The sequence below is a fragment of the Suncus etruscus genome, chromosome 3, assembly GCF_024139225.1.
Source record: "Suncus etruscus isolate mSunEtr1 chromosome 3, mSunEtr1.pri.cur, whole genome shotgun sequence".
Taxonomy (NCBI): Eukaryota; Metazoa; Chordata; class Mammalia; order Eulipotyphla; family Soricidae; genus Suncus; species Suncus etruscus.
In genome coordinates this window covers 17,205,806-17,224,130 of record NC_064850.1, presented here as the reverse complement: position 1 = coordinate 17,224,130, position 18,325 = coordinate 17,205,806, and the positions used below count along the sequence as shown (strand labels likewise).

General features: G+C 44.8%; 1 protein-coding gene across 5 annotated transcripts in view; it reads left to right on the top strand.

The window, feature by feature from the left end:
• The window catches only part of NUMB (NUMB endocytic adaptor protein), a 65,598-nt gene that overhangs the window by 45,773 nt on the left and 1,500 nt on the right, over positions 1–18,325 (top strand). For 2 of the 5 annotated variants that reach the window (XM_049770381.1, XM_049770380.1), the window contains 5 exons: positions 4,077–4,217; positions 6,030–6,234; positions 10,923–11,216; positions 14,147–14,296; positions 16,871–17,017. In XM_049770381.1, the coding sequence (XP_049626338.1) occupies positions 4,077–4,217; positions 6,030–6,234; positions 10,923–11,216; positions 14,147–14,296; positions 16,871–17,017 (937 nt within the window). The remainder of the gene's footprint in view (positions 1–4,076; positions 4,218–6,029; positions 6,235–10,922; positions 11,217–14,146; positions 14,297–16,870; positions 17,018–18,325) is intronic. The other 3 variants (XM_049770379.1, XM_049770376.1, XM_049770377.1) reach the window with 2 other exon arrangements.

Below are 18,325 nucleotides of genomic sequence, written 5' to 3'. Positions count from 1 at the left end.
TCGGACCCAGTTTGACCACATACAAGTCAAATGTCATACCTACTGGACTATCACTACCACCTGAAAGTGAAATCTTTTGTTTTTTGTTTTGTTTTTGGGTCACACCGGCAGCACTCGGGTTACTCCTGGCTGTCTGCTCAGAAATAGCTCCTGACAGCCACGGGAGACCATATGGGATGCCGGGATTTGAACCAACTATCTTAGGTCCTGGATCGGCTGCTTGCAAAGCAAACGCCACTATGCTATCTCTCCGGCCCCTGAAAGTGAAATCTTTTTTTTTTTTTTTTTTTTTTTTTTTTGGTTTTTGGGCCACACCGTGTGACGCTCAGGGGTTACTCCTGGCTGTGCGCTCAGAAGTTGCTCCTGGCTACTTGGGGGACCATATGGGACACCGGGGGATCGAACCGCGGTCCGTCCAAGGCTAGCGCTGGCAAGGCAGGCACCTTACCTCCAGCGCCACCGCCCAGCCCCTGAAAGTGAAATCTTAAGAACTAGGAGGTAATTCATGTAGTGAACATTTACTTAGAAGTCCACACAATATATAAGATTATCGGTGGCATTTTAAGTGTAAATTGCCTAAAGAAGAATAGACACTTTAGGATTGATAGCACAGCTGATAAGATGTTTGCCTTGTACGTAGCCAACCCAGGTTCTATCCCCAGCATCCCATAGGGTCCTCTGAGCACTGTCCGATGCCCCCCCCCCCAAAATCAGCCAGAGAGAGTACAGGAAGTAATCTCCAGGCACTGTTATATGACTCCAAACCTTTACAAAAAGGAAAAATACAGACCAAGATTTAGAGAGCTTAAGATAAAAGTACATTTATTTAATCATTCAAATTAACGAAGAGGAGGCTGGAGCGGTGGCACTAGTGGTAAAGTGTCTGCCTTACAAGTGCTAACCTAGGACATACCACAGTTTGATTCCCCCAGCGTCCCATGTGGTCCCCCAAGCCAGGAGCGATTTCTGAGCGCATAGCCAGGAATAACCCAAGTGTCATCATGTGTGGCCCAAAACCAAAAAAAAAAAAATTAAGAAAGAGATCTAAACTATGATAAGAAAGTAATTTTTAAGATTACTGTGAGGGGGCCGGAGAGGTAGCGCTAGGGGTAAGGTGTCTGCCTTGCAAGCGCTAGCCAAGGAAGGATCGCGGTTAGATCCCCTGGTATCCCATATGGTCCCCCCAAGCCAGGGGCAATTTCTGAGCACTTAGCCAGGAGTAACCCCTGAGCATCAAACAGGTGTGGCCCCCCCAAAAAAAAGATTGCTTTGAGAAGGAAAGTATATTAAGATAATAAAGAACTATTACGATGAATAATTTACCTGGTAGAGTTTATTGGTCTTTGGGGCCATGCCTGCAGTGCTCAGTGCTTCTGACTCCATGATCAGGGGTCATTCCTGGCAGGAGTCAGGCACCATATGCAGTGCGAGGGAACAATCGGATCAAAGGTGTGCACAGCAACAGTGCCTTAACCACTGTCCAATCGTTCTTCCATCTAAATAAAACTTTTATGTTCAAGGGAAGTGGTAATCTTAAATATATATTTCTTTTTTGTTTTGTTTTGGGGTCACATCCAGCTGTGCTCAAGGGTTAATCCTGGCTCTGCACTCAGAAATCTCTCCTGACAGGCTCGGGGACCATATGGGATGCTGGAAACCAAACCCAGGTCTGTTCTGGGCCTGCCACATACAAGGCAAACGCCCTGCCGCAATGCTATCTCTCCGGCCCTTCAATGTATATCTCTTTTCTTTTATTTTCTTTTTTTGTTTTTGTTTTGTTTTTTAGCCACACCCATGACACTCAGAGGTTACTCCTGACTATGCGCTCAGAAATACCACCTGGCTTGGGGGACCATATGGGACCCCTTAGGATCCAATGGTGTCCTAGGCTAGCGCACACAAGGCAGATGACTTACCGCTTGCACCACTGCCCCAGCCCCTTCGATGTATATTTCTATGGGAAATAGCAATGTTTTTGATTATGTAATTTTAAAACATAATTTTTGTTAATATTTTGAATAAAATTAATTGTGCTTGAAATAGAAAGCTTTTGTTTTCTAATGTGGTTGGAAAGTTATGTTGCCCTCTAGTGGCTCCATGTAGCACTAACATTAACTCATTTACTTCTGATTTAAGTAATACATAGTATTTGGTGCTTTATCTCCTTTGGACTTATCATTGGAGAAAGTATTTTGCCAGCATGTAACTTATAAGGGATTAATATTCAGAAAATATAAAGAGCTTCTGCATGTAAATCAGGGAGAATCAATTTACTAAAGAATATGCAACATCGGGGGCCAGGCGGTGGCGCTAAAGGTAAGGTGCCTGCCTTGCCTGCGCTAGCCTTGGACGGACCGCGGTTCGATCCCCCGGTTTCCCATATGGTCCCCCAAGCCAGGAGCAACTTCTGAGCACATAGCCAGGAGTAACCCCTGAGCGTTACCGGGTGTGGCCCAAAAACCAAAAAAAAAAAAAAAAGAATATGCAACATCGGGGCCAGAGAGATAGTATGGAGGTAATGCATTTGCCTTGCATGCAGAAGGTCAGTGGTTCGAATCCCGGCATCCCATATGGTCCCTCAGCCTGCCAGGATTGATTTCTGAGCATAGAGCCAGGAGTAACCCCTGAGCGTTGCCGAGTGTGACCCAAAAACCAAAAAAAAAAAAATTGGGGGCCGGCGAGGTGGTGCTAGAGGTAAGGTGTCTGCCTTGCAAGTGCTAGCCAAGGAAGGACCGCTGTTCCACCCCCTGGCATCCCATATGGTCCCCCCAAGCCAGGGGCAGTTTTTGAGCACTTAGCCAGGAGTAACCCCTGAGCATCAAATGAGTGTGGCCCAAAAAAAAAAAAAAAAGAATATGCAACATCATGATGAGCCACCTAGAACTGCAAAATTTTTTAAAGAATACATGTTGAGTCGGAGAGATAGCATAGCAGTAGAGCGTTTGCCATACATGCAGCCAATCCAGGACGGACAGTGGTTCAAATCCTGCCATCCCATATGGTCCCCCAAGCCTGCCAGGAGCCATTTTTGAGAGCAGAGCCAGGAGTAACCCCTGAGTGCCGCTGGGTGTGACCCCCAAAAATGTTTACAGAACAATAGGAATTTCTTGAAGTTGTTGTACTTTGTATTTGATTGTGTATCTGGTCATTTACTATCCCTTCCTTAACATCTAGGGATTCTAGGCCACTAAAATGTCAAAAAGAAGACACTCAGAAACTCTAGATTTTCAGAAATATTTTGTATTTTATAGGTCACTAAGTACTTTTTTTTTTGGAGGGCTGCACCTCGTGATGCTTAGGGCTATGCGCTCAGAAATCACTCCTTGCTCGGGAATCGAACCAAGGTCCATCCTGGATTGGCCGCGTGTAACGCAAACACCCTACTGCTGTGCTATCACTTCAGCCCAAGTCACTAAGTATTAAATCAAGAAACGTAGACTTAAAATTAAATGACCAGTCCCCCAAGCCTGCCAGGAGCGATTTCTGAGCATAGAGCCAGGAGTAACCCCTGAGCACTGCCGGGTGTGACCCAAAAACAAACAAACAAAAAAATTTAAATGACCAGAGGCCAAAGAAATAGCATAGCTTGTGGGGTACTTGTCTTGCACATGGCCAACCTGGGTTTGATGCCCACCATCCCATGTGGTCTCCCGGGCCCTGTCAAGAGTAATCCCTGAGCACAGAACCAAGAGTAAGGCCTAAGGACTGCCAGGTGTGACCCAAATACCACCCCTCTCCCAAATTAAATGATCAGTAAGTTAATATTCTTGGAAGGGTGTTATTAAATGTACTTGATGGATTAAGTATACCAACAAGTTGAAAATGGATTCTATAACAGTAACAAAAATCACAAAACATTTCAAATAGAGCATGAGATGAAGACGGCAAATGAGCAGATGCCTCTCTTCTAGGGCATCTGTGGCTTAATCAAACTGCTGGGCTAGAAATCTAGTTTTGCCTTGGCCTCACTGAAGGAGAATTGAAATTAAGTCTAATGAATTGAGCATCAGATGTGTCTTTTGAGAAGCTTGAATAACCTAAGTTCTCCATTCTTTTGTGCTTTCTTCCTTTTTAAGGACCTCATAGTCGACCAGACCATAGAAAAGGTTTCTTTCTGTGCCCCAGATAGGAACTTTGATAGAGCTTTCTCTTACATATGTCGAGATGGTACCACTCGGCGCTGGATCTGCCATTGTTTCATGGCCGTCAAGGACACGGTGAGTTCACTACATGGATTTTATCATGACAGACCTTGGTTGGTTAACTATGTCTCTTCCTAGTTGACTCAGTTTTCACATTTCTTTGATTTTGGTTCCAGAGATGTACTTAGCGCTACACCACTGTTTCAATTTCAGCCCTCTTACAGTTCAAACAAGTTTGTATTGTAACAAACTTGTTCTGAAACTAGCCTGCTTTCACTCCTTTAGTTCAAGTAGTTCATGCTCTTGGTGTGACCCTGCAACTCACAGAGCAAGGTGACTAGCAGATAAGATCAGTGAAATAACTTGTTTAAAGCATATGTAGGAGTAACTGCCTACATACTATGATCTTGAAAATGCCACAGAAGAGTCCTTGTTCTCCAATGTCTCTTCTCGCTGTTAATAATGCTCCTATCGGGGCCGGGCGGTGGCGCTGGAGGTAAGGTGCCTGCCTTACCTGCGCTAGCCTAGGAGACGGACCGCGGTTCGATTCCCCGGCGTCCCATATGGTCCCCCAAGCCAGGAGCGACTTCTGAGCGCATAGCCAGGAGTAACCCCTGAGCGTCACCGGGTGTGGCCCAAAAACCAAAAAAAAAAAAAATAATGCTCCTATCACCTGGTTTTAATTCTGCAGTAGGAATTGGCTCCAAACAGCATTTCCTGAGACAGAGATAGTAGAGTGATTAGGATATATGCCTAGCATGTACCTAAACCTGGTTCAGTTTTGATACCTGGCACGATCTGATCCCCAAACATCTCAGGGTGCAACCCTGGAGGCCACTGGTTATGACCCTATAGACGCCCCAAGCATTGCCAGAGTACCCTTAATAGTCCCCAGCACTGCAAGACCTATATAGACCCATATCCTTGGACTCTCTATTAACACCCAATTGGCAGAGAATTTCCTGGAATGACTTCCAGCCCTTCCAGCACTGCTTGGGCACCACCCAAAAATGTAAGAGAATAATAACATAAATTTCAAAATAAAATAAAACAGTGCTGGAGAGATAGTATAGCAGGTAAGGCACTTGACTTGCACAGTCTACCTAGGTTTGATCCCTGGCACCCTGTATGGGTCCTGAACCTGCCAAGAGTGATTCCTAAATGCTGAGCCAGGAGTAACCCCTGAGCATCACCAGGTGAGGCCCCAAAACCAAAAAAATAAGATAGTTGGGGGCTGGAGCAGTGGCACAAGCGGTAAGGCATCTGCCTTGCTACATGCCAACCTAGGATGGACAGCAGTTTGATTTCTCAGCATCCCATATGGTCCCCCAACCCTGCCAGGAGCAATTTCTGAGCGCATAGCCAGGAGTAACCCCTAAATGTCACCAAGTGTGGCCCAAAAACCATAAAATAAAATAGTATTTCCCAAAGTGTATGATACGATATACCCGTGGGCAGATTATTGAAAAGATGATGGCAAATAAAAGTGGTATTATCTTTCTGGTACAATTTAAGGGCAGTAAGCAATTTTTTCTAAAAAGGGATCACTTTAACCAGTGGTAGAACATAAGCATTGTATAAAGTAATTTGTATATTAAAGACTAATTTTAACCTGGAGTTCCTAACATTTTGCCTCACATAAAAACAGACTTATTTGGGGGCCGGAGAGATAGCCTTTCATGCAGAAGATCATTGGTTCGAATTCCGGCATCCCATATGGTCCCCTGAGCCTGCAAGGAGCAATTTCTGAGCATGGAGCCAGAAATAACCCCTGTCGGGTGTGACCCAAAAAAACAAAAACAAAAAAAACTTATTTGTGATTGAGGTTAATTTGTATTTTTTGTACCATAACCCTAAAAAAGTATTTTAATCTCCTGCTGTATACAGGGTGAACGATTGAGCCATGCAGTAGGCTGTGCTTTTGCAGCCTGTTTAGAACGTAAGCAGAAGCGGGAGAAGGAGTGTGGAGTGACCGCTACTTTTGATGCCAGTCGGACAACTTTTACCAGAGAAGGATCATTCCGTATCACAACAGCCACCGAGCAAGCAGAGAGAGAAGAGATTATGAAACAAATCCAGGAAGCCAAGAAAGGTACAATCCTATTCTACCACAACTAACTGTGTGTTGGTTTAATGTTAGTTTTTTCAACAGGTTAATATTCCAAAGCTATCAGGGACAAGTTTTTCACAAAGAGAACCAATACAATAGGAAGCCCTTATTATTCTTTCCAAAATAGGAAAACCTTATTGTTCTTTCCATAACATCATGCTATCTGAGGAAGCTGAGTGCAGTTGATGAAGCTGCAAAGATATTAAAATACACACGTGTATTTTTTTGGGGGGGTCACACCCGGCATCACTCAGGGGTTACTCCTGGCTCTATGCTCAGAAATCGCTCCTGGCAGGCTCGGGGGACCATATGGGACGCTGGGATTTGAACCGATGACCTTCTGCATGGAAGGCAAACGCCTTACCCTCCATGCTATCTCTCCGGCCCCATAAATACACACATGTATTTTAAGACTAAATTGAGAGGTTCTATATATAGTACGGAACATATTTATTACTTTTTTTTTGAGCCACATCTGGCAGTGCTCAGGGCTTCCTGCTGGCTTGGCACTCTGGAATCACTCTTGGCTGACTTGGGGCCATACGAGATGCTGTGGATTGACCTATGTCTGGATAGATAGTACAGTGGATAAGGAGCTTACCTTGTATGTGGGTTTTCATTTTTGTTGTTTTGGTTTGGTTTTTGGTTTTTGGGTCACACACAGTGGCACTCAGGGGTTACTCCTAGCTCTGAGCTCAGAAATTGCTCCTGGCAGGCTTAGGGGATATTGGAGATAGAAGCCAAGTCTGTCCTGTGTTGACCACATACAAGGCAAACGCACTACCACTGTGCTATCACTTTGGCCCCTGATGCTTTAATTTTTTTTATTTTTTTTATTTATTTATTTATTTTTGGTGGTTTTTGGGTCACACCCAGCAGTGCTCAGGAGCTATTCCTGGCTCCAGGCTCAGATGCTCCTGGCAGGCACGGGGGACCATATGGGGCGCCAGGATTCGAACCGATGACCTCCTGCATGAAAGGCAAATGCCTTACCTCCATGCTATCTCTCCGGCCCCATGATGCTTTAATTTTTTTAAATTCAAAGATTTTGAGAAGCTGATACGTACTTTTTTAGTTTGTTTTTGGTTTTTGTGCCACATCTAGTGACGCTCAGGGGTTACTCCTGGTTATGCACTCAGAAATCACTCCTGGCTTGGGGGACCATATGGGACGCTGGGGGAATAGAACCTTGGTCCATCCTAGGTTAGCCGCATTCAAAGCAAATGCCCTACTGCTTGTGCCACCGCTCCAGCCCTGATACCTACTTTTTTCCCAAAAAATCTTGTTATTTTTAATAGGTTATTTTGAAGAACGGGAGTTCTTTTAGAATATACATGGTAGCATAGCAAAAATGCCAGTAGAAACACTCAAATTACTCAGAAGTCTTTTTTTATCTGGTTGATATATATTTTTAATACTTTAATATCTTTTCTTTGGGGGGAGGGTCACACCAGCAGCTCTTAGGGATTACTCCTAGCTCTATGCTCAGAAATCGCTGCTGCCAAAACCATATGGGATGCCGGGACTCGAACGACCGTCCTTCTGCATGCAAGGCAAATGCCCTACCTCCATGCCTTGCATGCAGAAGGACGTTCAAATCCCGGCATCCCATATGGTCCCCCAAGCCTGCCAGGAGCGATTTCTGAGCATAGAGCCAGGAGTAACCCTTGAGCACTGCTGGGTGTGTCCAAAAAACAAACAAAAAAAAATTTGAATATAGGGGCTGGAGCAATAGCACAGCAGTATGGCATGTGCCTTGCATGCAGCCAACTTCGATGGACCTCGGTTTGATCCCAGCATCCTATATGGTCCCCTGAGCACTGCTAGGTGTGCCCCCCCCCCCAAAAAAAAATGAACATAGGGCTGGAGCAATATAGCACAACGAGTGGGACGTTTGTCTTGCCAATCAAATTCAATCCCAGCCTTAACATGGTCCTCTGAGCCTGTCAGGAGTAATTTCTGAGTGCAGAGCCAGGAGTAACTACTGAATGCTGCCAGATGTGGCCCAAAAACAACAACAAAAATTTAATACGGATTATATATTTACACATAAAATGTTCTTCAGAGGGGCTGAAGAGATAGCACAGTGGTAAGGTGTTTGCCTTGCATGCAGCCAACCCAGGAACGAACCTGGGTTCAATTCCCGTCATCCCAATATGCCCCCCCCCAGAGCCTGCTAGGATTAACTTCTGAACACAGAGCCAGGAGTAACTCCTGAGCACTGCCGGGTGTGGCCAAAAACCAAAAAAAAAAAACAATATATATATATATATATATGCTTCAGAAAGTTCTAAACTGAAACCGTGTGTGTGTGTGTTTTGGCCACACCCAGTAGTGTAGTGTGCAGTCCCAATTTCGTGCTCCGAGGTCACTACATCAGGTATCAGCTCAGGACTTCCACATGCAAAGCATGTGCTCAGTCTATGAAGCTATCTCCCCAGCCCTGGAAGCATATTCTTTTCTTTGGGGGGGGGAGGGTGGCAGGGGTCTACCCAGCAGCACTCAGTAGTTACTCCTGGCTTTGTATTCAGGAATCACTCCTGCCCGGCTCTGGGGGCCATGCGGGATGCTGGGGATTAAACTCGGGTCAGTCACATGCAAGGCAAATGCCGTGTTGTTGCTCCAGCCCTGGAAATACATTCTTTAATGACATCAGATAATTATTTTTACTATGCACAGCAATTACCGAAGTGATCAAAACTTAAAGTCTACTGAGGATTGTGAGGATGCTGGAGATAGAGATTAGCCGCATCCACAGTTGCCTCACATGTAGATACTCTGGACATTCATATAGAATTTGTCTATTTCTGTTTAATCCCATTTAAAACTTCACTTCATGGGTTCAGTCCCTAGCACCACATTGCTTCCTGGGCTCTGCTGGGGTAGCCTCCAAACACAGAGCCAGGAGTAGCAAGCAGCCTAACACAGAACTGGGTATGACCCCTTCCACAGTCTTTCTTTTTTAACTTCTGTATGCTTTTTTTTCACAGGGCGAGGGTGTGTGGTAGTGGTGTTTGAAGGATGGCAGGGTTCACTTCAGGCAGTTCTCAGTCAACCGCATAAGTTGGTCTTGTGCCGGGGCTCCAGGGCTCTTCTGAGTGTCCCACATCCAACTTGTAGCACCAAATTCAAACTCAAGGTCTTGTGCATCTCAGGCATGCATCCCTGACACCTGAACTATATCCACCCGGCTCTTGCTAGTTTATGTTTTTGGGGTTTTTTAATTGGTTTTTTGGATCACACCCAGCGGTGCTTGGGTTAATCCTGGCTCTGTGCTCAGAAATAGTCCTGGCAGGCTCAGGCGATCATATGGGATGCTAAGAATCAATCCCACATCTGTCCTGGGTCAGCTGTGTGCAAGGCAAATGCCCTACTGCTGTGCAACCATTCTGGCCACCACTAGTGTATGTTTATATTCAAATAAGCTACAAATACATATTGTCTATTGATTTAAAGTCTTTAGTTTATTATACTCTTGACAATAACAAGCACACTTTAAATAAAATAAGCAAACATTAAAAATCACATACACCGGGGCCAGCGAGGTGGTGCTAGAGGTAAGGTGTCTGCCTTGCAAGCGCTAGCCAAGCAAAGGACCACGGTTTGATCCCTGGCGTCCCATATGGTCCACCCAAGCCAGGGGCAATATCTGAGCGCGTAGCCAGGAGTAACCCCTGAGCATCAAACGGGTGTGGCCTGAAAAAAAAATCACATGCACCATTATTCTTTAAAGCACCTCATATTTGGAGTTGGTGAGAAAACTTTTTTTAAATCATATTCAGGGCCAGAAGATGGCATGGAGGTAGGGCGTTTGCCTTGCATGCAGAAGGTCTGTGGTTCAAATCCTGGCATCCCATATGGTCTCCTGAGCCTACCAGGAGCAATTTCTGAGCAAAGAGCCAGGGGTAGCCCCTGAGCACTGCCGGGTATATCCCCCCAAAAAAATACACAAAAAATAAATAAATAAATAAGTCGTATTCAAAATCTTTTTGATGTTTTGAAGGCCAATGGTAGCACAGTGGATTGGACCTTGGCTTTGCACATGGCAACCCAGGTTCAATCCTCTGCATTTGATATGGTCCACCTAGTCCACCAACAATGCAGAGCTAGGAGTAACCCCTCAGCACCGGTGGGTGTGTTTCAAAAACAAAAAATTTACGTTTTGAGTCACTACATAAAAATCAAAGATCTGGGGGCCGGAGAGATAGCATGGAAGTAAAGCATTTGCCTTGCATGCAGAAGGACGGTGGTTCGAATCCCGGCATCCCATATTGTCCCCCGAGCCCGCCAGGAGCAATTTCTGAGCGTAGAGCCAGGAGTAACACCTGAGCGCTACCGGGTGTGACCAAAAAAAAAAAAAAATTAAAAAAGGGGAAACCTTGAAGCCTTGAAAGCCAGGTGTGACCCAAAAACCAAAAAAAAAAAAAAAAAAAAATCAAAGATCTGTTACTAGCATCTTGGTTAAATATATCATGTGACAAGGAATAAGTTATTAAACCTTTTATTTACCTGCAAAAGGGGGGAATCTGGAACTTACTTCTAATGTATCTTTTAGGGACATTGGAAAGGGGATGACTAAATGGACCCAGGGATTTGGGGTTCCTTAGCTGTGTGAGCTCAGATTGTTTTAAAGACATTGCTAAGATCCTCTTGCTCTTTACTTTCTTGAGCCGAAACAGATAAGACAATTGTTGGTTCATCTGTGACCTCTGTCAGCACAGCCCCATCCCTGTCATCTCCCACCTCACCCACTTCGGATGCCACTGCCTCTCTGGAGATGAACAACCCACACGCCATCCCACGCCGGCATGCACCGATTGAACAACTGGCTCGCCAAGGCTCTTTCCGAGGATTTCCTGCTCTTAGCCAGAAGATGTCACCCTTTAAACGCCAACTCTCCCTGCGCATCAATGAGTTGCCTTCTACTATGCAGAGGAAGACTGATTTCCCTATTAAAAATGCAGGTAATGAAGCCTCTGACTGGTTCTCTTAAGTCCTCCAGCACTGAAGGACTATCCTCTTTTTCAATGGAGACACTAATCTCATCAACGAGCCTCCTCTCTCAGAGGCTGGTCAACAGTTTTACCTTGTTTCGATTTCCCATTGGAAAAAAAAAATAAAACTAAGGCCATGGGGTGGATGACTCATTAGTTTCCTTTCAACAAATAGATTGAGCCTCGATATTAACTTCTAGCCTGAACTGCAAAGATTGTGGTTTATTTTCATCGAAGCCTACTACTTCTTTGCCAACCTGCTTCCTAACATCAAGGATCTTGTTTCTATTCTTACTCTGCCATTCAGCATTCAGTTGGAAACATATTCAGTTAAGTAGCATACTGTCAGATGCTCCCACAAAATGGATAAAAGTCCTCATTGTCCCTGTAGCTGGTTAGCTCCATAGGGAGGAAACTCTAAACCTATGTCCTGTATTTATCTAGGATCTGCTCATGAGAGACAGTGAGCTTGCTAACACATATTCATTACCTCTCACAACTGCCACACCGGCCTTTGTGAGCCAGCCCCAGTTGTTCCCTCCATATCATAAGATCTGAAACTAAAGTGTCAGATATGCTTTGCCTTTATTTGGCCTTATTTTTCTTCTCTCTGAGACATGTGGAGCCAGAATTCTAATGGTAGGAGGAAACTCTTTCTCAATAGGGCACTCTCGCTGATGGGTGGTAGAAAAGCACAGAGTTCTTTTGATGGATGAAACTCGACCGGAAGAACATTTGAGCTAAATGTGTGTGCTGAGGGTCTCTCCAACTCTTAGATTCTATAAAAACTAAATCTCCTGATGCTCAAGTGTCTCATTTTCAATCTCCTTTGGGGTACATGAAGAACAAAAACTATTCTTTTCTTTACAGTTGTGCAAACAAAGGTTCCTTACACGTCATGAACTTCCTCGGTGATAAATGTATCCCAGAGCAAAACCTTTGAGAGCCAGGATTGCACATTTCTTTCGGGTTTCTGGATTTTTACAGTATTTAGGGGACCATATTCAGTGGTGCTTAGAGGACCATGTGGTACCAGGAATAAAATTCAGGATTCTGTAGTACTGTGGGTAGCATTTGTCTTGTGTATGGCCGACCCAGGTATGATTTCCCAGCACCCCATATGGTCCCTCAAGACCTACCAGGAGTGATTTAGTGCAATCATGAATAAGCCTTAAGTATGCCAGGTGTGATCCAAAAACAAGCCCAAAAGAAGCCTTTTTGAGCTGGATAGATAGATCAGTAGCTTTAATACATGAATTGAAAGGCCCGAGTTAGATCCCCTTGGTACCACCTGATCAGAAGTAGTCCCTAAACACTTCTGCGTATGATCCTACCAATAATAAAAGTGCTGAACCCTGCCATCTCCCTGACCCTCAGTTCGCTCTTTTATGTATATAGTTCGTATTTTCATATCCTGGTGAAAAAATGAGTGATGCTCACCTTGTCTTAATTTTGGAAGGGAGGATTTAGGAGGGCTTGAGCCAATCCCAGCGATGTTCGGGGGTTACTACTAGCTCTGTACTCAGGAATTACTCCTGGCAGTGCTGAGGGACCATATAATATGCTGGGAATCGAACCTGGGTCAGCTGTGTGCAAGGCAAACACTACATGCTCTACTCTCTCTCCATCCCTGTGCCTCTGACTTTAATTTGTTGTTGAGGTTTGTTTTGAGGTGGGGTGGGGTGTTTGTTTGTTTTCTAGTTATTAAATGGTTCCAGAAATTAACAGAATATAGTCTTGGTCAGAAAGTGGTCAGAAAGCAGATTGCAGATTACCTTCCAGAAAGATTGAGCTAAATGAATTATCTTGGCACAAATATAGAATATCGGGGCCCAAGAGAGAGCATGGAGGTAAGGCGTTTGCCTTTTATGCAGAAGGTCATCGGTTTGAATCCCAGCGTTCCATATGGTCCCCCGTGCCTGCCAGGAGCAATTTCTGAGCATGGATCCAGGAGTAACCCCTGAGCACTGCCAGGAGTGACCCCCCCAAAAAAACCACCAAAATAAATAGAATATCAAGTTCTCGGGGCCCGAGAGATGATAGCATGGAGGTAGGACGTTTGCCTTGCATGCAGAAGAACGACAGTGGTTCAAATCCTGGCATCCCATATAGTCCCCTGAGCCTGCCAGGAGCGATTTCTGAGCATAGAAGCCCTGAGTGCTGCCGGGTGTGACTCAAAAAACAAAACAAAAGAATATCAAGTTCTCAACAGTATCACTTTGGAGAGGAAATAAGCTCAAGATATACAAGGTGGGGGGCCAGAGAGATAGCATGGAGGTAAGGTGTTTGCCTTTCATGCAGAAGGTCAGTGGTTCGAATCCCGGCATCCCATATGGTACCCTGAGCCTGCCAGGAGCGATTTCTGAGCATAGAGCTGGGAGTAACCCCTGAGCGCCTCCAGGTGTGACCCAAAACCCAAACCACCCCCCCCCCCAAAAAAGATATACAAGAGGGTGGGCCAGAGTGATAGCACAGCAGAGGGTGTTTGCCTTGCATACAGCTGGCCCGGGAAGGACCCAGGTTTGATTCCTGGCATCTCATGGTCCCTGAGCCTGCCTGGAACAATTTCAATTTCTGAGTGCAGATCCAGGAAAAACCCTTGAGTGGCACTGCCAGGTATAGCCCAAAAACCAACCTCCCTCAAAGAAAAGAAAAGATATTCAAGGGAAGCAGATAGACCTTAGTACAAAAATACTGTCCTACCTTCCCATCTGAAAATCGATAATATGATCAGTACCGTTTTGTTTATTTGTTTTTGAAACTGCTTTGTAGCCCTACATGATGGTGAATTGGAACTTTCCCCAGTTTCAGGAATGCAGTATAAATTGCCACCTTGTGTCATGTTGTTATACTTCAGGCTTATTCAGTTTGTCTGGAGCCGTTTCCTGTTTTTCTTGCAGTGCCAGAAGTAGAAGGGGAAGCAGAGAGTATCAGCTCCCTATGCTCACAGATCACCAATGCCTTCAGCACACCCTCCGAGGATCCCTTCTCATCAGCCCCAATGACCAAACCAGTGACGGCAGTAGCCCCCCAGTCTCCTGCTTTTCAAGGTTGGTGCCTTTTTAGCCCATTCAGCTTGATGCTGCCCACAAATTGCTGTCCTGTGCTTTTCTAAGAGTTGGTCAGATCCATTGATTTCTCTGTATGCGAATGTCTCAGATGCATTCAGCTCTCTGTGGGATAGTCTTTGTGCTTTGTTCTTTTTGTTTCCTATGACATCTTGTCATTGTACATGTTCTCACTTATCTTCCATCCTACTTTCTTGTAGTTCCACTTTATTTACCACTTAACTGTCAAGGGTTCTAATTTCCAACCAGCTCCCCATAAGCAAGTTAGTTCAGCATTATGTTTCCAAGGCACAGTGCTTCTTAACCTGGGATGATTTGCCACCTGAGGGAAACACTTATTGTCTAGAGATATTGGGATTTTCACATGGGATGTGTTGGGAGACTACTGTTGATGTATCGACATCTAGATAGGGACAGGGATATAATTAAACATTCTTTAGTGCATATCCTCCCAGCAGGGAACTAACTGGCTTATAGTGCTAACTGGTGCTAACGTTGAGAAGCTGAGTATTAAAAAGAGGAAGATATTTCTTGGGACTCTATGGTTCCTTTTAGCTTCTGTAACAAATGTCTTAAAAGTTGCCTTGTGGCATTGAAGAGTAGCTAAAAGTTGTTTTCAGAGATTCTGGGCTAGCAGTCGATAGAGAGTCCAAGATCAGCAAATTGTTTACATAACTTTTTTTTTTTTTTTTTGGTTTTTGGGTCACACCCAGTGGTGCTCAGGGGTTACTCCTGGCTGTCTGCTCAGAAATAGCTCCTGGCAGGCACGGGGGACCATGTGGGACACCGGGATTCGAACCAATCAACTTTGGTCCTGGATCGGCTGCTTGCAAGGCAAACGCCGCTGTGCTATCTCTCCGGGCCCTGTTTACATAACTTTAATCACTGAATGTGAACTCCTGTAATCACTGTTTCTCCATTTTTTTTGAGGAATAGCTCAGAAGTTCTTTTGTAGAGATAGTAACCATTTCCAGGAAGGAAGCATGAGGAAGCGTTTTCTCCAGGAACTCTTTCTGAAAAATTAAGAAGCCTTTGTAGTCATATGTGCTAGATGACCACATTTCATCTAACAAGTACATGCAAATACCATTACTATATAGGCCAGATTTATTAAGCTCTTAGTAGAGCACCTGCCCCCATCACAGTCATCATTTATAAGCTAAATAGGGGTCAGAAAGGCTAGGTAAATTAGCCAAAGTACATGGCCACAATTTAAACCCAGTTCTTTCTAAGCTAGTACCTGTTGTATTCTATGCCTATTTACTTTTCCTTTCCCTGCCTTTGAAGGACTCCTAGTTTATGGAAAGTGAATCTTTTCAGACAAGATTTGGGTAAATTGGACCAGCACCACAGCATGGTTGCCCAGTCCTACAGAGGAAATGATTATGGTATAGGGAAGAGAAGGTGCTAGTCTGGTCTATATAAATAAGGTGACGTAGACTATGAAATCAAACCTAATGGAATAGATGACTAGAGTAAAAGGGAGTAAGGGTTTACTTTTAATAAAGGAAATAACAATAGGTACTTTGAGTATTATGAGCATTATCAAGAAGTGAAAATCTGGGGCCGGGCGGTGGCGCTAAAGGTAAGGTGCCTGCCTTACCTGCGCTAGCCTAGGACGGACCGCGGTTCGATCCCCCGGCATCCCATATGGTCCCCCAAGCCAGGAGCGACTTCTGAGCGCATAGCCAGGAGTAACCCCTGAGCGTCACTGGGTGTGGCCCAAAAAACAAAAAAAAAAAAAAAAAAAAAAAAAAAAAAGAAGTGAAAATCTCAGGGCCGGAGAGATAGCATGGAGGTAAGGCGTTTGCCTTTCATGCAGAAGGTCATTGGTTCGAATCCAAGTGCTAGAGTGCATGTTTTGTATATAGGAGCCCTGATTTTGATATCTGGCACCACATGGTCCCCTGAACACAACTATATTGAGAAAAGAAAAAAAGATAAAATCAATGTGTAGCACATTTTATTAAGCAAATGAAAATTTACATCAGGTTTGAATGTTTGTAATGCTGAAAGACAGGGCTAATATCAGCCTTATAGGGCTTTAGTGAGAATTAGTGAGTGTTGCATGCTAAAGTCCCATTAAGATGCTTGGGTGCATGATAAGGAATCATTAACTATTAGTTATTTATGGTTGATCTAATTTATTGCTGGCATAATTTGGTCTTCAGGAAATGAGGAAAATACTTTATGTCATTATGCCAAACATTAAGCTATATCTGAACAGCAAGATTTTTGCTGCCAGTAGTACAAAGCAGTTCTGTTCAACTTAATTTGAAATTGCTTTTGCGGCTTCATTTCTTTTCTGCCCACATGCATATTTTTCTAATGTAGTCATTTAATACGAGTTGACACAGCCATTTTGTTACAGTCTCCTTTATTTACTCTCTTTGCCCAAAGATTTGTGCATCCATTGCAAGATGGCATGATTATCCAAGCCCCAACTTTTCTGTCTTTATCTGTTCTCACCAGTTTTGCACATCAGCCTCTTGACCCAGCATCCAGGGGGTCACCTGCATGAATTAACTCCATTGATGTTGTCTGCTCCCATTGTAGCTAATGGCACTGACTCAATCTTCCATGTGCTTGCTGTTAAGCCAGTTCATCCTGCTCTAGCATCCATAGCCATGCCTGTGCGTGACACCAACCCTTGGGCCCATACCCCTGATCCTGCTAACAAGGAAATTGCAGCCACGCGTTCGGGTAAGGTAGCCACATGGTGATCAGAAAGATGATCCTGGTTTGAAAGCCGGTTAATTGAGTGGGGGCCAGAGAGGGGTCTTTTTAAGAAAAGTTATGTAAGTCAGAGTGATAGTACAGCAGGTAGGGTGCTTGCCTTGCATAGGACTGACCTGAGTTTAATCCCAGCATCCCGTATCATCCCCCAAACACAGACCAGTAGTAAGTCCTAAGTACACCTGGTGTGACCAAAGAAAACCAAAAACCATCGCAGCTGGGCAGTAGAACAGTTGCCTCATAGGTGAGGCCTTGGGTTTAATCCCTAGCACTGCAACACGGATTCTAAAAAAAAAATTCATTGATATAGGGAGAGAGAGGCTGAATGGGCTGGAGCACATGCTGTGTATGCCAGAAGCCAGGGTTCCATCCCAGTTCTGCATGGTTTCCTGAGCAGCTCTAAGAGCAACCCCAAGCACCAAGACAAGAGTAGCCCCCAAGCACCACTGTGAGGCTGGAGAACAGAACAGAGCAAAATGAAAACTCTCCTGGAAGGAAGTGCTATCATGAAAGGATGGTGAAAGAGTAGAACTGAAGAGGTTGGATGGTAATCCTCAGCACTTTAGAGCAGAGCCACCTGCAAACTTTCATAGAGATTCCTGGGCCTCATTGAGTCGCTCACTGGAGTTGGAGTCCTGGCATCCCTGGAGGAAGAGAAAGGGGGGGGGGGGTCTCTTACCTGCCATGGCAGGCCAGAAGCACTCTTCATTTTGCTTCTCTATACTTTCTAGTTTCTGTATAATGAACATATTAGCAATGAAATTTGGGGCCGGTGGGGCCGGGCAGTGGCGCTGGAGGTAAGGTGCCTGCCTTGCCTGCGCTAACCTAGGACGGACCGCGGTTCGATCCCCCGGCGTCCCATATGGTCCCCCAAGAAGCCAGGAGCAACTTCTGAGCGCATAGCCAGGAGTAACCCCTGAGCCTCACAGGGTGTGGCCCAAAAACCAAAAAAAAAAGAAAGAAAGAAAGAAAGAAATTTGGGGCCGGAGCAATAGCACAGCAGTAGGGCATTTGCCTTGCACACGACCAACCTTGGGCAGACCTCAGTTTGAATCCCGGCCTCCCATATTGTCCCCGAGCCTGCCAGGAGCGATTTCTGAGTGCAGAGCCAGGAGTAACCCCTGAGCGCCCCTGGGTGTGACCCAAAGCCCAAAAAAAAAAAAGTAATAAAGACATTTCAGGAGGAAGATAGTCAAGTGTCTGGAGGTCAGCAGGGCCACAGAGATGGCATCAAGTCATTGATTCATTGATTCATTTCCTTTTTTTTGTTGTTGT